The sequence below is a fragment of the Ambystoma mexicanum genome, chromosome 8, assembly GCF_040938575.1.
Source record: "Ambystoma mexicanum isolate Mex_15411 chromosome 8, UKY_AmexF1_1, whole genome shotgun sequence".
In the NCBI taxonomy this organism is placed as follows: domain Eukaryota; kingdom Metazoa; phylum Chordata; class Amphibia; order Caudata; family Ambystomatidae; genus Ambystoma; species Ambystoma mexicanum.
In genome coordinates, this window is record NC_090929.1 from 346,166,213 (window position 1) to 346,189,064 (window position 22,852).

Sequence of the window (22,852 nt, forward strand, 5' to 3'; positions counted from 1 at the left end):
TGTCCTGTCGCAAAGAGACCCAAAGACTAACCAACTACACCCAGTGGCCTTTTGGTCCAGAAAATGTTCTCCTCCTGAAATCAACTATGCAATTACCGATAAAGAGTTACTGGCCATCAAATCTGCTTTCAAGGCTTGGCGTCATTACCTTCTCGGGGCAAGGCACACCATCACCGTAATTACGGACCACAGAAACTTACAGTATTTAAAAACGGCCAAAGCTCAATCTTCACGACAACTCTGATGGGCTCTATTCTTTGCGGAATTTGATTTTGTAATTACCTATCGCCCTGGCTGCAAGAATGGAAAAGCGGACGCCTTATCCCGGATTGGCATGGAAGAACCTAATTCGAGCTTAGAACCTGTGCCCATCATACCTGAGCAAAGAATCTTAGGCTTAACTTCATTGCAAACTATTGAGGATATCCAAACGCAAGTAAAACAACTTCTAGACTCTTCAACCTTACTGGAATGGAGTCAAAAGGGTCTTCATTACACCGTTAAGGAAGATTTACCCTACTTCCAGGAGCGGTTGTTTCTGCCAAGTAAAGAATTGCAAGAACTTGTTATTGCCCATCATCATGAATCTTTAATGGAAGGACACCCTGGTATCGCTAAAACGGAGGAAAAAATCAAACGCCACTTCTGGTGGCCTTCTTGGAGAAAAGACAAAGTCTTTTGTACTGTCTTGTGGAATTTGCGCCCAAAACAAGGCTCAAAAGAAAAGGCCAGCCGGCCTACTTCAACCCTTGGATATTCCACCGGCGCCATGGCACACCCTGTCAATGGACTTTATAACAGATCTGCCTCCTTGTGCTGGTTACAACACAATCCTTGTAATTGTGGACCTATTCTCCAAAATGGCCCACTTTATCCCTTTAAAGGGTTTGCCTTCAGCTTCCACCTTGGCCAAGGAATTCCTGGAGAATATAGTTTGCATACATGGTTTCCCTTCCATATTAGTCTCGGATCGTGGAAGTCAATTTATCTCACATTTTTGGAAAAAGTGTTGCCAACTCGCACAAATAGATGTGCGGTTATCCACCAGCCACCACCCCCAGACCGACGGACAAACCGAGAGAACCAATCAGACTCTCGAGCAATATCTTCGGTGCATGTTACACCAATCCGAATTGGAAAGACATCCTTTCGATCGCAGAATATGCATACAACAATTCAGTGCATTCAGGAACCGGACCAACCCCCTTTTATACTTTGTATGGTCACCATCCCCAGACCTCTGACCTATATCCACCTCTGACCCTGGAAATGACCGCAGTTAATCATCTGCATTCCACAATAACCCGAGCCTTCAAAGAAGCTGCAACTCATTTACAGCAAGCCAAGAAAAAGTATAAAGAAAACGCTGATTTGCACCGAAGTAAAACTCCTCCTTACCAAGTAGGAGACCAGGCATGGCTAGCAACTAAACATTTACCCCTCACGGGCCCGCAAACCTTCAATCCCAGATTCATAGGACCTTATCCCATCAAAGCTATAATCAACCCAGTGGCCTTTAAACTGAATCTACCGTCCAACATGCGTATTCATCCAGTTTTTCATGCATCACCTTTGAAGCCAGTACAACCAGGAACCCGATTGTCCAAACCTCCAGATCCAGTTCAAATTGAAGGGGAATTAGAATTCGAAGTTAAAGACATTTTAGGCTCCAAGGTGGTTAAGTCGAAAGTCTTCTATCTTGTTGACTGGAAGGGATATGGACCTCAAGAGAGATCGTGGGAGCCTAGTGACCATGTCCACACACCTCGATTAGTACAAAGGTTTCACCAGAGATTTCCGAACAAGCCCAAACCCCCAGTGGGAAAAACCTTGGGAGGGGCCTTGAGGGGGGGTACTGTCATGATGCCTGCCTCCAAGGAGCCAGGTCCGACCCAGCGACCCCAGAGGCAGGCATCATTTCCCCCAGGGGAGTGCCAGCGGGCCCAAGCTGGGGCCCTTTGGACGCAGTCCTGGCGCCTTAGGCGCCAGGCTCATGTTGGACCTCTGTCCTGGCGCCTTAGGCGCCAGGCTCATAAAGCTAGACATGTGTTCAAGTGTTTTCATGTGCACTTACCTGATGCAGACCATGCTGCCACATCCAGGCCCTCTTGAGGCCTGAATAGGAACTACTTTACCTGTGGGACTACTTTCCACCCGGGTGTGGTCGGGGAAGGATACATACCTGATCGGAGGAAGGATACACACTTGGAACTTCTACCAAAGCTATTTAAACCACACCCGATCAGCAACTCACGATTCGCGTTGTTCTGCTCCTCGCAGCTGGACGCTCACCGTGTCAGCTCCTGCATCTGGACTTCAGCCACGCCTGTCAGCATCCTGGGTCACCTGCAAAGGGAGACAAGAGACCTACCAGCTAATCTGCACCACAGAGACATCACTGAGGATCCTGAAAGGGAAGACATCATTTTTAAAAGCATTTCGTTACGATCGCTGCAGCGCTGCATTTCACTCACCTTTCCTGGGTTCCTCCATCTTCAGCAGCGATCATCCGGATACACAGCCACTTCCCAGAGCCTATAGAAAAAGACAAGAATAAGAGGTGAGAGAAGGAAGGGAATAGGAAAAGCTCAGTTTCCTTCTAAGACTCACCTGTTGGGTCATTCCCATTTCATTTCGGGTCTTGCTGCTTCCGAGCAGGACCCCGGCCCCTATGGGGAAAAAAGACAAAGACATTAGATGAGCAAATGCAAAAACATTACCTGAGCGCTCATCTAGGATTTACCAGATCTTTACTGGAACTGCACGTTTCACTTCGGGTCGGCGCCATATCTCCGGCATTCCGAACCCCGGCCCCTATGGGGAAAAGACATCAACATCAGCGCTTTGTTGCAAGAAGTTTCCAAAGGAATCTTCATTCATCACCTGAAAAAAGACAATGAACATTATTATTTAAAGCTTGAACTTTTGAACTTGCAACAGAACTTTTACAGCGCCTTACCAGTATAATCAAGCTTACCTGAACTCCCATCCAACCTCAATCCAGTGAAGTAACTGGGTTCAACGCGCCCCTGCGTCAGAAGCAGGATGGGGAGCTCGTCCTTTCAGACCCTAAGGTGAGACTTCACGGGGAATCGTGGAAGGGTATCGTGGAGGGTTGGAAGGGAGTGGGAGGCTTGAGCATAACTCAGTCAGTAGGTAATACTCCCTTTTCACGCACAGGGGAATATTCCTGCGAGCCGGAGAAGCCAGAGTAGAGGGCCCTTCCTGTCCATCTTCAGAGTCCTGCGCTTCACCATTGAAGAAGCATCAGCACTCGAAGCCAGACCTGCGCCTCCGTGGGAATGAGGTGAGCGTTACAAGGAGGGAAAGAAGTAGTCTTCTGGTTTGCTGTGGTAGCCTACACAACTACACTCTCCAGAAGCATATGGGTGGACATTTACAGGGGAACTGAGGGTACTAGTCTGTGCCTTTAGGCCAGGATCCGGGTCTACAGTTGGAATTGAGGTGAGTTTGGACCATAGCTTAGCTCCAGCACAGAAGCCTCTACTGCCTGGCTGAACAGCAACAGGGTCTTTTCCTGTCCGTCAGTTAATACTGCATCTTGGTCTTGATGAGGGCTGTTAACCAAAGAGTATCCAACCCTCAGCAATCAGGTGCTGAAAAGCAGCCTTAGGCTTGCCCGGGGTTGGTGTAGGAAGCATGTTCATGTCTGATGAGGTGTCCTGTCACTTGCGACCTACAAGTCTTCAGCAAGGTATGCTAAGTCTGCATCCTCCACACAAAACTCCTCCGGGAAGTCTCTAACTTCTCTAGGGGCAAGGGTTTCCAAACCAAAGGGGGATGCCCTTCCTCGCTGCAAATGTCCTCTAAATGGGACGTGAATGTACTTCTAGGAAGCAGGGCAACCTCTCTAGGAATTCCAGCATCACCGGCATCAGTTGACACCTTTCTCGCAGTCGGGCCAAAAGGCGCACGGTTCTGTGATCTGTCAGCATCTCTGCCGGCTCTTCCGAGCGTGGTGGACTTTGTGGGCACTGAAGCCGTTGGCGCCAGAGCCTTGGCAAATATGACTAGCATCTTAAGCCTGTAGGATCCCATTTGTCTGAATAGAAGATTGGGTCAGGAAAGGTACATACAAAGCCTGGTCATCCTGGATGTCCCTGGAGTGGTGGCTCTCCTTCTTCAACGAGGAAGAAAAATGGTGCCTTGAAGAATCCACTGCAGACGGAAACCTCATGTGGTGCTTCTTTTTCTTTTTGTCATTGTGGGACCATTCTTTGGTGCAACAGCCAACGCCCAGCAACCTTGTACAAGTCTGCTTGTAACCTTTTTCCTTCTGAAGGAAGGTCCATGAAGAAGCTTTGAGTGTATCGACTGGAACAATGTACAACTCTGTGTGTCGTGCTCCTCACTAAGGCAAAAAAGACAGATCCTATAATGACCCGAGATGGAAATCTGACATACGCCATTGAAAATAATAGAGGAACTGATGCAAATTAGAATATTGTGAAAGAAAGGTTGGTGACCCAGTATTCCAAGGAAAGGAGTAATGTGTATGTGAACATTGTTAATAGTGAGGTGAAAGCGCAAAACCTAAAAAGAGGAACTGATATACATACAGGCAGTGTTGAGAAGGGGTCAGAGACCCAACCCTTGAAAAAGGGAGGCAAAGTAAATATGAACTTTATCAGAAAGGGGTCAGTGACCCAACTGTGGAAAGCTGTTTTGACGTGGATGAAAGAAACAGTGCATAAAGAAGGAGAAAGCCCTGGCAGGTTAGTGCACCAAGCAAACAAGGAGTTGAGACTCATACTCATGAGGGGGAGATAAGAAGTGAAGTGGTACCTGGGCAGGAGAGTAAACCAGGGCTAAGAAGAGAAGTAACATCCTGGCAGGAGGATAAACCAGGAGTGAGAAGCAAAGTAACATCCTGGCAGAGAAGCAAACCAGGAGTGAGAAGTGAAATTCCTACACAAGAAAAGAAGATAATAAATAAAGTGATAGCCTGGCCATCATTACGAGTCCGGCAGTAGCCCTGTCAGTAAAAATGGCAGGCTGCTGACTCGTGGGGATTTACCGGTGCCAGACTTGCCAGAATTACTGGGGCATGTCTGGTCAATCCAGCACCCTCATTCCGTTACTCCCCATTCCTGTGGAGTCCCATAGGACTCCATGGGAATGGGGATCGCGGAAACAGTGGCACCATGCGGTAATGGTGCCGGTGTTTCCACGTCCGTCTGCGGCCAGTGGCGTTACGGCCGCCAGGTCAGACCCCACAGAACTCGGAGTTAGCCGGTCCGGAAAACGGTGCCAGTACAGTTTTACCGGCACTGTTAAATCCGGACCGGCTAACTTATAATGAGGCCCATTTACTTTTCAGTACTCTGATGCAGCAAAATGGGTAGATTTACTATAAGCACTATCTAGAAGGCTTGTGTGGCACATCCTTGCTTTGCAAATCGATAGGGTTTATGCATAATCTGATGACATGAAAGTCACATTTTGCCTCCACAGGCTTTGATCGTTAGTGTTCATGTGTGCACCAAACATTACATTAGGGTATACAGTGTGAGAAAATTAGTGAAATGTGTAGTACTCTTATTGTACTTTCAGGCCCATATTGCACATTCCTCAATCTTTATCACATCCTTAAAGCCTGTTAGAAGTACTATGGGTTGTTTAACAACAGAATCAATATACATTCAATGTCACCCACCACAAAAGTGGAAAAACAATGTTGCAGATGCACTTCATATAGGTATCAATAAGTCTTGATGATGCCTGGGAATGATTAACTGATAGGGTCATGTATAGTCCTTCGAGGTTACAATCCTACTGCCTCCTGGTTTGATACAGTGTATGATCAGAAGATACAAAAGCAGCACCCTTGATAGTGACAATTATGTCTGCTTCCTTCTTGAATTTATACAGGTGTTTAAACTCAACTCGCCCATTGCCTTAATTTGGGATTCACCTGCTTGAACAACCTGCCGGATAATAATATATGCCTCTCAATTCTGTTAACAAAGGGAGACGGGCATACTTCTTTCTTAAGCAACACCACCATGGAGGTTTCAGCAGGCCTACCAGGAGGACTGAACAGAATGTCCTGCCCTTTATATTGGGATCCAGAGGAGTTTAAGTGTGAAACTGGTTGTTTCTTCTTAAACCTCCACTAAGGGGCCATCATCGAGGTCTAGCAGCTCACTGGTGCTATTGGAGACACAGCATGGTCACCCTGCAATCTCTGTATATATCCTTTTATGGGCTTTTAATATGAGCAATCCAGATGGCATTTGCATCTTGAAAATGTCTGGAGAAGGTGCCTGTTATGTATGAATTTACGAACGTTGGGATTTTTAGATTTGTTTGGAAGGTCTGAATACAGTGTGTACAATTAGTTTTTCTGTTTCCACAAAAACAATTCCTAACAGCAATGCAAAAAAAAACAAAAAACAATTGATTATACGTTCTATAAACTGTAAACCCAAGGGTGTTATTGACCTTGGATGCATTAAAGAGCTCAAAGGACACCTTCAATTACCTCGATTTGCTTGTCCTTAAAGATGCAGCTGATACTGTTGTTGAAGCCTGCTCCTGAGAACATGGATGTGATTGGGTACGTCAAGTCAAGCACTTTGTTGAACACAGATGTCATACTCTAGGTAAAAGAAAAGAGAGGTTATTAGTACAAGGCACATGACATGGCGTGCTTCCCTTACAGCGCTCAGCTGAAGCATGCATCCATATAATCAGTAAGGGCTATCCAATATGCAAGCTTTAGAATACTCAATGCAACAGAAGGGACACCTTTTAATGATCAAATCACATTTTTGAATCATAGGTGCCAACGGGACCCATGTCAGTAAAAAGATAACAGTCAAATGAGCAGATCTGTCTAAAGCTAACCCCAATTACATAAGGCCAGTTAGCAACTATGTAAATCTTTTTACTGAGATGACCAAAATACCAAAATACCATCACGCATTTCCTGAGCATCAGAATACATTAACAAAGAAACAATTACTTTGCACTGGTAAGATAGTTTAGCGAGTTAAGTGACTGCTTCAGAGATCTTAACATTCTTTCTTCATACACATCCTGTATTCTTGGTGATAAATTACCCACTAATATATTCTCTTCAGAAGAAAGAATGCTTTTTCCTGTCATTTCAACATTATTTCTTGTGGAGTGCTTTACACAGTTCTCACCTCTCTTACTGTATCTACTACTTCCGCTGCTTCCTCTTGTTCTGCAATATTCCCTGTATGTGTTTCCATTAACTGAAAAACAACTTTTTTTCGTGATTGATTATCTTTTACCCCTCCAATACCTTTAAATGTGTTCTAAAAAATTCAACCTCAAACTAGTATCACACACTGGGTTGCAGGGAGCCTGCTGTGTTCTGTCAATCGAGTAATTTACGCAATATGTGAGAATGTCATCAGAGTATTATTTCATTGTTTTGGAAGACATTGTAAAATAGAGGTGTACAATTCTTTTTTAAACGTATCAGCAGCCTTGAAAATGCACTTGTTTGCTCAATAAGCACATGTTGACGGCCCACTAAAGAGTTTATTTTAAGTTTATATTATTTGACGTATATTACGTTTATGAATAGAAATTGATTCATTTTATATTTACAATAAAATATTGAATTAAATATTTAGCGTGAATCTCAGGGTGTTGATTCTTGCACCAAGTGAGACATGAGGTTTGTCTCTGTATTAGTGAGTTTAGCGGTAGCTCCAATTCTTTAAAAAGACTTGCAGGAATTTAAAGAGCAATGCCCTTTTAAAAAGCACTGAGAATCCTAATACAGCTGTTTGGTTTGTATTTTGACAAATGTAATTTTCTTTGTAAAAAAAATATTTATGTACAAATATATAGCTTTTGTGTTTTTAGTTTAATAGTACAGGGGCAACCTCACACCCAACGGCTGGTCCCTGCTCCACGCTGCCCCACCAAGTCAACTCGCTACTCCTTCTTTTGAATGTATTGATTTCAATCCATACAGGTGTGGTTTCATAAGAGGAAAAAACCCATAAACAACAAACAATATTTTGTTACTTTATTTTTGCTTCCTTAGTTATTTGCTTATTTTCAGTGATGTTATTTGTTTCCTCTTTAATTAAAGTGTTCTTCATATTTGCCAAGTTATTTTTGCCATGTGCACAGGCTTGCACTGTCTTTATTTACTTGCGTTCGAAGTTGGCCTTAAGGAGATCTTCTAATTAAGTAATGACTTGTTTAAAAGCTAATAAAGCGTCTTTGAAAATGAAGCCTTTAGTAAAAATCATAACATGAAGAGTTAGAAACCTACCTGGTAATCCTGTCTATATCCAGTACAGAGTCCAAAAGCCAAACGATGAACCCAGACAGACGGATTGGAATATGTTTACCACCATTTTTAATCATGGCGGACTCAGCGTGCCTCGGAGAGCAAGAGGTATGGTTGCCAATCAAACAACAAATAAGGGTCAAAACAATGTGGATAACGCACAGAGCAATCCATGGCCAAGGAGCTGAATTCCAACAAACGAAAACAACTATCTACCAGTATCAGGTAATAATATCTCCAACAAAAATATCGCCGTAAATATGGCCGTTTGGTTAGCCATAGGCGATATATTTATTGGGGATATTATGTGGGAGCAGGGGTTGCGGGGGTGTCCCCTGCACATTAAAAAGTTATGTGGGAGTTGCGGGGGTGTCCCCCGCAGGGTTCATTGTGAATTTTGCTGTAAAAATATGGCAATATTTTTGTATTGCAATATTTTTGCGGCGGAATTATCACATGGAACCCATCTACCTACCAGCAAGACCACTCAGATCAAGCAATGACATTCGCTTAGAAACGAAACCATACAAAAAAAAGAAAAATTGGTGTGTCGTCTTTCACCCCTTTGAAGCAAGAAAACTGCCTCCCAAAAGACATACGCAATACAAATGATAACCTAAAATTTAAAAAAACTTCTTAAAACTTGGCTCCTCAGCTTAGAATCAGAATGGAACGACTAGGAAAAACAAAGACTCTGCTGGAAACAGAGCACACCTCAATAAACATACATGGAAGGAACAAGAAAGGGAAAGAGCCGAAAAGACCCACCCCCTCAATATCCCACTCTAATCATTACCCCAGAATCAGAAACCACACCTGCAACAATAGTAGTCACTCTGCTAATCAAATATCTGGGATTCAATCTTCTTAGACCCACAGAATCTAAGATTGGGAAGGCAACTCTTTGGGCGAGAGGGACCCAATACATAGGACAAATGAAATACATCAAACAAAAATGTTGTCGATTCACCCACCAACCTCTCGTACAATTCTATACCAGCAAAGTTGTTCCATCATTAATATATGGATTAGAAATCTATAGTCAACTAGACAAAATGGAACTGAACGGATTGGAAGGAAAGAATTAGAAGACAGTGCTCTCGCTTTCTACCTGTGTTCCTCGATGTATCATTTGCTTCGAAATAGGATTGAACTCTATTCTATCATTGGTACAGATGAAGAAGCTGCTCTTATTTCGAAAGCTAATGATAAATTCCCCCAATTCTCTGTATGCTGTAATAGGAATGCAAATGAAGACTGGGATAGGAAAACCATTCCACTTTTTCTCCCAACAGTGTCATCAAATAATGGACACCTTTGATATATCAACTGAGATGGTGTGTCTTTATCCAGAGAAAGTCAAAAGGATCTAGATACAGACTGGGTGAATACATGTGATGAGAGAGGAAAATGTAAACTAACCGAAGAAATCAGACTGGAGCGCAAAACAAGGGGAGTATTGCTGTTCTATCTAAGCCAATGCCCATATAGGCGCTTTAGTGAATCCTTCATGCAATTTTCTTTTAATTTGTTATATATGGGAGAAGTCCTATACATTAGAGGCCAACAAGAAAATGCAATTTGTAAATTTTGCCAACATCATAATGAATACTGATACTCTGCCCTGCAATCCAGAGCATTCGAGAAGACAACTTTAGTTGTTTTGTACACTGTTTTCAACACCTAGACAATGGGAATTTGTGGTCATATATGCTAAAAGGTAGACTATCAATGCTGCTCATAAGGCTGACCGGAAGGGTCGGAATCGTTGATTCATGACACATAGTAGGTAATACACCTGTTATAAAGATACTTTTTTGCTACTAACATTTATTCAGTGCACACTCATCCTTAGGTATCTTGAAATTATCACTGTCACAATAAGCAAAACTAAGAAATGACGCAACCAGTAGGTCTGGCTTTTTTTTACACTGTAAATATTGTATTAAGAATGTATATGTGTTGGGGTGATGTGCATGTTTGTCCATGATTTGGCACTTCTTGCTTTTCTCAGGAGAGTGTGAGGTTGTTGAAGAAGGAGACTGACAAGGAGGGGTCATCTTGTGGGCTACAAACATTTATTAAATCAATAAACTTATCTCTCCATACTTCTAGGCGGCTTGCACAGCCTCAAACTAGGAAAACATTAGGGAGTTGTCAGAATGTCAGTCAAAATCAAATATTCTCTGTCCTCTGTCAGAAACCAACTAATCCAACCCTAAAACTATAAACATAAATATTTAACTAAAGTGATGTTTGTGTTTCCTTCCCCACAAGAATGAATCCCTTCTCCTGGTTTCCATCCTGCTTCCATCTTATAGTAGAGGTAAATCCTTCCATGTTCCATCACAAAGGACCAAGGAACTAACTCCCTTCTCCTGGTCCTTCTATAAAAGTTCTCCACAGTGGTCTTTAAGCATTCTTGAAGAAAACGTGTATTAGTCTCCTTAACTCCTTCCAGGAAGGTGAAAAACGCATAGCTTTATTTGGCTTCCATTTACCACTCTGATGAGGGAGATGGCTCCAGTTCCACTCTACTTGGGCAGCAGTATTGGTTAGATGGCTGCAATAAGGGAGATGGCTGCAATAAGGGAGATGACTCCTGACACAGTCTGCTTGCTCAGTGGTATTGTATTAACCACTGCGAGGAGGGAGATGGCTCCCGATGCTTTCTGCTTGGGCAGTGGTGTTTGGCCGACCACTGCGACGAAGGGAAATGATTCCCAATACATTCTGCTTGAGGAGTGGTATTTGGCTGACCACTTTGACGAGGGAGATGACTCCTAATGCACTCTGACTCAATGGTATAGTTCGAGTTGTTACCACTGTGACGAGGGATATAACTCCTGATGCACTCTGGCTTCCCGGTCTTCCAGCCGTTCCCATTACCTTGTTCTCTGTTGGGACACGGCTCTGGTTCTTCCCAGGGTTGTGGGTTCCTCCATCTGCAATTTCTGACAGCTGCGCGGCTCCATAGCTGGCTTTAGCTGTTGGCCTCGGCAGTGCTTCCAGACCTTATGATCCACCTTTCTGTGGTCGTGCCACCACCTAGATTGCTTCTTCCTTCTGGCGAGTTGGCTCCCAGCCAGCTACTGGGACGTTGTAGTAGCATCCCGTTCTTTGAGGCCTCCACCTGGAAGAACAGCTTCTCTGTCTCTCTGGTCCTCCCGGTTTGAATCTCCCAGGCAGGACTTACGTGCTGCTGGCTTCCGCGATGAGAGCCCTCGAGTCCATTCTTGCTTTCTACTTTATTTTGTTGACTCTGCCCTCGTGTAATGTCAACACCATCTTGGAAAGCCTTTTTGGCACTCTTCATGACTCCAGTGAGCCAACTCATTGCAGTACTTGACTGGCTTTGCATATGGCTTCTTGTGTTCTTCTTCATCTCATTATGTTCTACATTTGTCACAGTCATGGCTTTACACATGGGTCCATTATCAATGGTGGGAGAAAAGGGTGACAATGAGGGTAGGGAGTTATGTGATAGGGTTGATGGGAGGCATTTCCCCAGCTGGAAGTCCTTATCCCCAGGAGGCGATTCCCTCTCTATGAGGTCCTCCCGCATATTACCACCCCTAGGGGGACTATTGGGTAGTGGCCTCACCTCCCTATCCTCATAGGAAAGGGCTCCCCTCTGGGGAGAAGTGACGAGACCTGGTGAATAGTCACAAGAGTCATGAAAAACTGACAGTGCATGCAGTCTTCATATTACACATTTACCCTCTAAAGCAGGCAGAATGCACCCTGGTGGGAAGCACTTCTTAATAAAGCATATCATATACATTCAGTGGGACAGTGCTAGCACTTCACAGAACGTTTACTTTGTTTTAAAAGGCCAGTACCAGCACTTTTCAGTTTAAGAGAGCAGTATTGCCACTTGTTGCCAGTCTTAGCAAACCCAGTGAAAGCTCCTCCACCATACACAACAGTGTAACTAGCATTGACTGCACGCAGACGTGGAGCAAAGAAATCAAAAGAGGTCAACTCCCCCACTTTCTTCATCATTCCCAGCCCACTGGGTTTTTCTTTGCTTTTTACGCAAGTTTTCCCATGACTATGTGGAACTGCTGCAACATCGGGGTGCCCGGACTTTGGGAGATCGCTCGACCCTGAATGCCAGCCAGTTCACCCATACCTCCACCATTAACACCAAACCAGGAGCCGCACCAGGACTTTTCAATCTTCGCAGCTGAAATGGGCCTCAAGACTCAGAACCCAAACTCCGACAGCCCCCTCAGCTGCTGCCCCAATGTTGGCAGTCTTGTCACATGGCAAAATACTTCTTTAATAAGTGTGTGCTTTGCAGCGCCCCGTTACAAACTGCTTTTGCTGGCGCCCTCCTGCAGTGTTGCCCCCTTTACAAAGTTTTGAACGCATTAGCATCCTTTTGACAGAAGAACATATTAGCTTTTCAATGGACATTTATTAGGTAATTTTCGACATTATATGGAGGCCTAAAAGAAAAGTGGATTGCTTTTACGCCACCATTTAACACTGTGCCCCATTGTGTAGCCCCAACAAGGCACAGAAGGACAGCAAGCAACACATAGTGTGCATCTTCCCTTTGATTTCCTCATCCATCTTGGAAGAGCACCTGGTTTTATCCCTGCATGATTTTCATACAGGTGTAAAATCAAATCAAAGGATTCTTATGGATTACGCTTTGCATTTGCACCTGCTTAAGAGAAGGAGGATTCCATTGGAATCCATTATAAAACGACACCTGCAAAGTGTATTTTGCGGGCAGTGTTTTATTTCTCTCAAAATGGTGAATTGCATTGCTTTACTCTTCAGTTTTACACTATAGTTTGGGAGTAACGAAACTGGCATGCAAGGGACCCAACAGCATGTAAATGCAAACGTTGGTAGTCCTCTGCATGCAATTACCTTTGTTTAAAAAATGACCCATGTGTTTCAGCTCCCCACTGATTATCTTTTTTTGTTCTGAGCAAACGCCAATACACCTGTCCTGTGATAATCTGCTGCCACTCACCCCCACCCCTCCATTCAATTATATCTCCATTATAAACTATGCAGCCACTGGTGCTTCAGACTGGTTTTCTCAGCTGTAGACAAGGGGGCCCAAAATCATTTTGAAAATGAATCTGTGCGAGCCCAGACACCTCTTCAGCCAGCTCCAACGCCATACCTTGCTTAAATAGGTTAGCTGCAATAACCACAGTGTGTGTCCCTTGTCCCCGGAGGTTCCACAGCAACATGCTAACCATCTCTCCAGGTTATGTGATCAACAGGCGCTTCAGGTCGTTTTTCTCTTTCCAAACCCAGCAGCTCCATCACGTCCATTCTCTCTTCCACTCGGAACCAGGGATGTCATTTAGGCGTCGCCAGGGGTCGCAACTGCGTACCCTGTGGTTTCCCTTGCTACACCTAAAAATATATATATTTTTTTTAAAGTGTCATTTTTTTTTTAATACAAGCCCCTGGGCTGTGGCCAGCACCATGTGGCTCTTTGCCTCTGGAGTGGCTGGCTTTCTTGTTCAGGCCTCTTAAAATAAAATGAACAGTGTTCCACAAGTCTAACACTTTCAGCAGTGACCGTGAATAAGAAAGAATAGGAATACCAAATAATGTGTCTTTCTGGAATTCTATACAATAATTGCTAGACTCATTAAAGGTTTATTTCAGGCACACTTCAGGGGGTGAGTCACGAATTAGTCTGTTCTAAAACACCTCAACTCAGCCTTTCATCCTTCTGAGGTAGATAAATGAGTACAACACAGGGTGGGTGATATTTTATCTATATTTTTCTATATAAAGCGCTTAAGCGTAAGTGCTACATAATATCACATCATTTGGCAGTTGACGTCTGCTTGCATTGATTGTAATTTGGTAATATGGCGTATACACATTGATCCTAACGATGCATATGGAGATCCATTCTTGTATGAAATGTACATCACATTATAGTGATAACCATTTTTTTTTGTATGTGTAATTAGAAACAATGCAATGTGATGCCACTTCCTGTTTTGTCAAAGGGTGAACGGTTGCATTCCATCGCTTCCCGCGATATCACTTCGGGGCGGGGTCAAATGACATCACTTCCTGTGAGCATTTGCTACAATTGAATATGTCCAATTTGGAACAACCTATGTATGCTTTCAAAAAGGGCAGGAACCTGAGAAGTTGGCTATCCAAGGCTGATTGACTTCAGTCCACCCAAATACCTAACACCATCACCGAAATGTGGGGGATGGAAAGAGTCGTTGGCAATTATCCATGTGGTCACTGCTGCCATAGTGGCTCTACTACAGCCACTAAAATTGTTACAATTAACCATAGAGATTGGAAGCTCAGGGACCACACAACGTGCAATTCTAAAAATGTGGTCTATGCTGTCACGTGTCCATGCAACAAGACATACATAGGGAAAACATCCAGACCCATTAAACTAAGGATCACGGAACACAAATCCAGAATAAGGACTCTCAACCTTTCGTCACCCCTAGTTGCGCATTTTTCAGAATGCAAACATGGGAGTGAGGATTTACGCTGGTGGTGCATCGAACGGGTCACGGGATCAGACCATTATGCTATTGCTACCAAACTATCTATACGGAACAATGGTGGATGTATAATACACAGAGCCATATAGTGGGCTTGAACGCTCAAGAAGAATGGCATACGCCATTCCATAAATAGCCCTTCTAATTATTGGCCATTAAGGAATTATTTCCTTTTCCCGGTATTCCCATCTTCTTCCATCTGGCAGTGACCAGTGAGACAGATATACATACACACACTTTTATCAGAGATGTGAGACCTTTGTTCCACGATGTCCTATTTTCTGTGAATAGAACATGCCTTCTTTGCCTGGCGCATTTATTTTATTATCTCTTCTCTTCACCATGCAGTTATCTTTGTCTTCTTTCCTCAACATCGCTACAATCAATTTCTCGACAGGTGTGCACTCCTTTTCACGTATATATCATTTCTCTAGGGATGCAGTAGGTCTTACTCTAGCCCCCCTTCCTTTTCTTCATTCAACTTCTGGTGCCCATGGACGTAATATGGGTCAGAGCTTCTGTCACACTCTGAAGTATCTTTTCTCCTTTACTTGGTCCATTTTCTCTACGCGCCTCATGTGACTTTTCATTCTAATTTATTTCCTCAAGCTGACTCTCCAAACACGTGACGTTAGTTCAGACACGTTCCTGACTTCGGACTGTACGTTACGCTCCACTTGGCCACGCCTCCCGGCTGACTTAAATGGAGCCGCACTTGCACGGCGAACGTTCGGTCGCATCCGACCAGTTTCGTCTTACAGCCCAGCTCCAGACGGTCGACTTAGGTAAGCTGCTTGAACCTTAACATGCTGCCCTTAGGCTCTGTAGGCATCGCTAGAGAGTCAGTGCTTTATTGGGGAACACACGAGACTCTCTTGTGCGGGTTGCAAAAGTTCATCCTGCCTACATTTAATTGCGAGCCGACACGAGCCGCCCTTGTGGGCGGATTCGCGCTGCTCCAGAGTCACTGTTGTTGCTTTTCTAACTGTAAGAACTTCAACTAGCGAGCTGTAGCACGCTATTTACTTGCCGGCAGTCTGTTTGTCCAGACTGGACACCATACTTATACATTGCATTCTTTATTTTATTTTTTACCAGCTTACGTTCTGGACTTATTGACACATTTTGGACACAACACTGGGAATCTCTTGGAGACTTAGAATTTCGATCCAACTAGAGGCCACAGTTTAAACCAAGGACAGCCTTTCGTGCTGCCTTCGGCAAACCTCGATACATTACACCTCATCCAGTTTCTAGGTGAGCCTCATTGGCTTCATTAACTTTGATTAGGCATTCTGCTTAGGTTCAGCACACTCTACATCTTTTCGGGTGTTTCTGGTTGTGGACTGTTTAATTATTTGTCTTTTTTTCTTTCTTTCCATCACCGTGTTGAACTAGTGTTATTCTTTTTTGTTTCCCTCTTTGTTGATTTTGGTTCTAATTTGATTGGTTCTTTTGTTTCAAGTTTAGTTTTGACTTGGCTTCTGGTGCTCCCCTATTTTTTCACTAATTCTTTGAATTCAGAAAACCTTAATGACCCTTCTGTGGCCATTTTTTAGCTTTTAGCTCTCAAACTTATGTAAAATTATTATCTTTACATTTCAGATCGAAAGCATTTGTGATCTGTTGTTGGCATGGCCGGAGTGTGATTTACTGGACTTTCTAGACAGGCTTCCCGAGCCTTTGCCCCTCCAGTGGTCGAGATTATGGTAATTAGATTTTCTCCCCTTTAGTTACTTGACATGGCTGACTCTATGAATGTGGGAGCGGTTCCCCTGGTTTAACCCTCGGATCACCTTATTTTATGTGTACAGACCATTTGTACTGCTTACATGCTTGTCTTTTTTTTTCTCTTCTTCTCTTTTTATTTCAGGTAGAACCATTATCTATGTGATATTACCTTTAGCTTAAAGGTTGTTTTTATCATTCGCCAATTGATGTATTCGTCATCTAAAACAAATTATAGACAAATCCTCAAGAATACGTGTATGGGAATGCCACGTCCTGATGAAGATGGACATCATCTGTAATCCAGTTAGATGTTTCTTCCATCGAAACTACTCTTTTTTGGTGTCATGCGTATCGCATTATGTTTATGTATTTATGTGAATTTTGGCATGTCACCTTAGTAGTTGAGTTATAGCATCCTATGTCAGATTTTCTAGTGTATGGCTTTAGAATTGTGAGACTTTGCAGTGCTAACTTACCATTGGACCGCCCTATTTGGGATCAATTTATTGTTCCTTTTTTTCAATTGCCTATGTGACAGGTTGATTTTATTAACTAATCAACGTATTAATTGAATCAAATTGTTATATTCATCAGTGTCCAGTAGACCTGGCTCCTTTCGAATGAGAGATAATTTTTTCTCCGATGGAGAAGGTGGCCTTGGCAACTGAACAGCTATTTCAGGGATTACTGTCATTCTTCCCCTGAATTGTTTATTGGCATTGAATTGTTTGTTGCCTCCCTCCGTGACAAGCACTTTTTTAACACACATTGCACTTTATATTTCTGTATATTTATTCCTGTGTGTATTCCTAACTATTTAATATTCTCTCAAATGAAATTTGACCTAAATAATAAAAATGTATTTTTTTAAAGCCTTTCCTGTGGTCTGTATGGGGTGATCAGTGGAGTTGACCTTGGGTTACTGCTTTCATATTTTTGTTGGAACCATGATTTCCTAAGTGAACTCAGTTTCACATCCGCTGGCTTGACCTTGTTTAGTATCACTTCCTGTGATGTCATCAGAGGTCAAGGGCCATGTGATGTCCCTTCCGCTACCCCTGGCATTTTGGTGAAATGACGTCCCTGCTCGGAACCCCCACATATAGCAACTATAGGGAGCTACTTCAATCAGCAGCTTGCAAATGAGGCACTTTGCTAAAACCTAGTAATGCCAGTTGCTACATGATCTCTCTCATGAGCATGTGTGTACCCTGCGGCTTTACTCCACAAGTCCCCAAACTCAATGGTGGAAGATGAGATTCTAGTGTGGAAGGTCCCTGAGAGGCAGCATGTAGGTGGGGCGCTTTTGGAGCATAAGTGGCCCTAAACCGCCAGGCCCTCCCTTTCAGAGCTATCCTGGAGTCACCCTGCAAGTGGGGGTGCCATAAGTTACCGACTGCCTTGCATGCTAACTTAATTGCCTCAAGCCGGTCTTAATACTTGAGGGGCACACGTGTCAAGATCAGTTGTTTTAACGCCACCTCCCCCCACCTCCTGTTGTACAGCTGCCAGTCCTATTGTCACCGTTGGAGGGGATGGGGTGGTACCAATTGAGCCTCCTGGTGACTACATCTTCTCAGAGTCAGTAAGCTCTTAAATGGCCACCTATCAGTGTAAGGCATGCTGAGCTATCAGAACTGAGAAATCCATTCACTTTATGATCTTGGGTCAGTAAGCTCCTATTTGGCCACATACTATGGTTTGGCCAGTCAGCCTGCTTTGAGGGGGGCGGGGGGAGGGTGGAAGGTAGAACAGCATGTGCATTCAGGTCCAAGAACAGCAGATTCACCCCAAGAAATGTTAAAGCACATAGGCTTGTCCCTTGAGATGGTCACTCTCTTGGAGGCAGCTGAAAGCATGTCCTTTCTTTAAGAGGGCTTTTCTCCCTCATAAATCTGACACCAACTTAAATTACAGGCTGGATGCGGCCTTTTTAAACCCAAGCTAAGGTGTCTTTCTTTGCTCAAGAGTATTTTTTTCTGTGTGTACATATGCGATGTGTGGGCTGGCACTGCTGGTGGAGGAACAACATGGATATGGAGCCTCCATTGTCCCTCCACAAAAACAGCATGCTGGAGGGCAGTATCCCGAGGGCTCAAATGAAAAGGATGTGCGAGGGCCTAACACACTGAAAAGAGCTGTGCTACGGCCCTACAATTGAGCTTTGGTCTTCCGACTGCCAACGTTTTTGATGGACTTGTTCCTTAAATGTCTGTCAGTTTGCAGTCCAAGTAAACATTCCACCAGTACATGTCAGCAATTCTACCTGCCCTTCACTAAGGGACAGGCATTTCAATGTGGCTCGTGTAATGCACATAACTTTGCATGGAATTGAGGTCTGCGCAAGAGAAATATCAAAAACTAAAACATACTTCTGTTAACACTTAAAACAATTATCAACGGCGAGCTGACAGGTTTCAGAATGAAGAAAAAAAATGATGGCCCACTTTCTGCAGAGAGCGCAAGGCAAATGAAATGCTCTATTTTAGTCTCCAGAACCGTAGTGCTAAATATTCAGTGACTTAATTGAACTCTGCACTTTATAGATATAATTTAAGCAGATGGGTTATTAGGTGCACGTCAAACATAACTCGGCTTGCAATCAGAGTTGTAGTTAGGCTATGTTGGGAGCCGATGAGAGTGGAAGCGGAAAGCTGGCTCAGGCATCCCAATTTTCCGGTGACTTCACTGAGAGCTGTCCTTGAAATACCTCTTGACAGCGGACTTTCCCTTGAGGGTCAGCAAACAAGGAAAGTTACAGCGCTGTGCGTGACTTCAACGGTATAACACCGAAATCAAACATCAGGGCTGAGTAAGGATAGAAGAATCCCACATTTTTCCAACATCGGATTACATTTTCTTCTGTCCCTTTGTCACCAGAGATAGCCTGGTTCGCCCATATCAAACAGCATGCTGGTAGTACTGTACAACTCGAGACAGTGCGTCCCTCTCTCTGGGTCCAGGCCAGTGTCACAGAACCAGGGATAAAAGATACTACCTTCGTCTAGAACGCGTGTGGAATCTGGGCAAGAATACATGGATCCCTTCATATTCATGGATTGCCATTTAGCTATAAAAGACGTCTTCTCGATAATTGCTCATTAAGTGGACACATTTCTATTCTAAAAGACAAAAAAGATGGCTAGTGAAGCACTGTATCAATCCGCTGCACGTCCAGCTGGCAATGGAAACATGTCAACAGCCGATGTGCCAGAACGGTTGGGCATGCCTGTGGACAAATGTGACGAAATCCCAGTTCCCGCCATATGCTTTGGAAAATTAAATACCAGCTTCATTTCACCGAATGTTTTGTCCTCTCCCCCCTCAAAGAAGAGCAATTTGTGATTTCTATCAATTTAATAGAACAGCAGGAAGCCAGGACTAGTCAATACAAAGTAGGATGTTGACACAGAGGGTTCAAATGAAAGGGATATGCGCGGGCCGAAGGGCTACGAAGGGAATATTTCTTCGTGCTAAATGGATGCTTGCCTTAGAAAGTCAATAACCATGAAATTCTTTCCGATGTCAGCTGAAAAACCGTAGGCCCACTTCCAGTAGTGTCTAGGGAAGACCACACTGGTACCCATGGACCTATCTTAGAAGTCAAGCCCAGCTTTCCAAAACGGTCTTGCTGTCAGACACCATCTCCAGGAATGAGCAGATAACCCTTGGGTCACTTATGCAAAGGTCACAGTGGCGTTTAACTAGATGACTTTGCCAGAATGACCAGCGCAATAGGCAGCAACGTTTAGATCCAGTACATAATCTAGATTAAGAATACCCTGAAGCCCAAATGCAAGCTTGTCAGTTGAGGGATCATGATGCAGAACCCCTAGACCTTGAGGCCAATGTCATTATCACCATCAGGTTCAGCAGGATAAGCCCAAAACTAAACAAGCAGGATAGGGACACATAGGGAGACTCCTGATCTGTATTAAATTTCCCCTCAAAGATGTACAGTTTCCATGTCCTATCCTTTCTACGAGAATAGCAGAATGCCAGGGCTGGTTTTCGACCTAATCGAATGCAAAGTTAGGAAGGGAATCAGTACTAAGTCAAATAGGCCATTTTTATTTTTCGCCGGCATTCATGATCGATTTAGAAAGACCACTTCAATGTGATTATTCGGTCTTTCTGAATCAATCATAGGAAACATCCTTCACCCACCTCCCAAGCTAAAAACCAGAGCCCCACCTTCACTTACCTTACACTCCGCAATTGTTGCTCTCTGCGACAGGCACACGTGCGCATAGGGCCTGCCAGGGACATCCCGGGCTCTGCTGTGCTGTGAATGAGTGTGCACAGGGCCTGTCAAGGCTGACAGACAGCAGAGCCTGAAAAGGGAAGTCGGGACGGTTCAGGTACGTTTTGTGCAAGTTTGTGTGTGTGCATGGTGAGGGTGAATGCTTTGGGTGGGGAACAGAGGGGGCAGGTGAGGTAAGAAGGGGTGTGGGTGAAACCCCCTGAATTGTATGGAATCCAACAACGTGGGTGGAATTGCCTTCTTTGGCGTTGGGGGTGTGAGGGGTAGAATGTGATAATTCGGCATTTTGAAGACCAAAGCTGCAGAAATAAATCTTTTTTTTTTTTGTGTTCGGTATTCAGCCAGGGAATCAGCTGCCTGTTTGCTAAATCCATGCTTGCCATAGAAAGGAGTATCAACTAAATTCTTTTGGATGCCAAATGAAAAACCAAAGGCCCGCATCCAGTAATGTCTACGGATGATCACAAGTGTCAAGCCCAGCATTCCCGAAACTGCCTTGCAATCTGAGAGCATCTCCAGAAATGAGCAGATAACCTTGGTGCCACAGCTGCAAAGGACAATATGGCATTTAACTAGATGATATTGTCTGGCTTTGCCATGTAGTAGGAGATAAATAGGGCAAAAAAGGGGCCTTTTTACCTCAGGTACCAAGCGGCCACATCCATGCTGTCCAAGTTCTCTCCAGTACTTCAGAGCGCAGTGATTTAATCCACTACGCTGCCAATACCCAGAACCATCCACTCTGAGATTGAAAATCGTTACTTTATGGTGTGTCTCTGCACATTCACCCCCCCCCCTATGCAGGATATAATCCTCCTAGACTAACCCCTAGATAACCCTGTATAAAACATTTTTCTGTAGATCCTAGCAACTGCAAGATCATCTATCAACAGCACCAGTACTACGGACTGTGTTTCCTCACATAAATCACCTTATTTCAAAAGATGACACCACTCTGGTAGGTCCGGGACCTGCAGCATTTAAAAATCCCCTTTTATAACCATGAGTTTACTCCCAGATCACCTTTGCCTGACGCACATTATGTCATCTTTTTCTATAGGTATACGTCAATACCTGTTTTCATCAACTTTGTCTTTATGACAGTTCGGTCCCTTCAGACAACTGGCTTTCATTATACAGCATCTGTCGGTTATTTTGTGTTCCGACCCAGAAACACCTACTGCTTTGTGTGGACAACAATTGCGTACAACTACTGTTGAGTAGTACATGAAAGTGCACAAAATATCTTGCTACTAACCCACACGAAATATGTAGTTAATTGTGTAATTGTACCTTCTGCTTTGTTTTAAAATCACTCCTAGTGGGCCTCTTTGTTCACTGGCCTTCTTTTTTAGATGTCTGTCTAGCATTTAATAAAAAAATCTTTCTATGGATTTAAAATCCCCCCTTTTTTCTGTGATCTGTTTTTTGGCTAGTATTTGTTTAACCTAGCTAATGCTGCATCCCGAACCTAGCTACAGTGCGTCTATGAACAGGGATAGCCTTTGACTCTTTTTCTCTTCTCTGTGCTTTGCTGTATAGTAGCCAGGAAGTTTAGATCCAGTGAAGAATCTTGATTGGCAACATTCTGAAGCTCAATAGCAGGCTCATCAATCAAGAGATCCTGCTCTGGATCCCCTATGCCATCAAAGTTGTCATCACTGGGTTAAGCTCTATGAAGTACAGGATAGGGAAACATAGGGAGACTCGGGTTCTACATCAAAGATCCTCTCCAAGTAAGCCATGGCTTGGCCTCTGAAGACCATGGATATTTTAATTACCCCCGGCCCCAATAGGGGAAGAGTATGGTTTTGCACCACTGCAGGAGGAGGTGTCAGCAGAAGATCAGAACTGGCCAATGGTGCCATCTCCGGCGCCCTGCATGGACCAGAGAGTCACAATCTTGCGTGTCCAAGTAGCAGTGCAGATCCAAAAACTACGCCTGAAGAAGTGCAGTGTTGGGACTTAGGCATCAGGGGTCAGTTCAGGGAAGGAACACAAGGGGCAAGAGCAGATGACACCAAGATG

The 22,852-nt window shown here is 43.9% G+C and overlaps 1 protein-coding gene across 3 annotated transcripts in view; it reads right to left on the reverse strand.

Moving 5' to 3' along the window:
* Positions 1-22,852, reverse strand: part of PNPLA7 (patatin like phospholipase domain containing 7) — a 2,986,886-nt gene that overhangs the window by 548,057 nt on the left and 2,415,977 nt on the right. For all 3 annotated transcript variants that reach the window (XM_069609797.1, XM_069609798.1, XM_069609799.1), the window contains one exon: positions 6,506-6,622. In XM_069609797.1, coding sequence (XP_069465898.1) covers positions 6,506-6,622 — 117 coding nt within the window. The remainder of the gene's footprint in view (positions 1-6,505; positions 6,623-22,852) is intronic.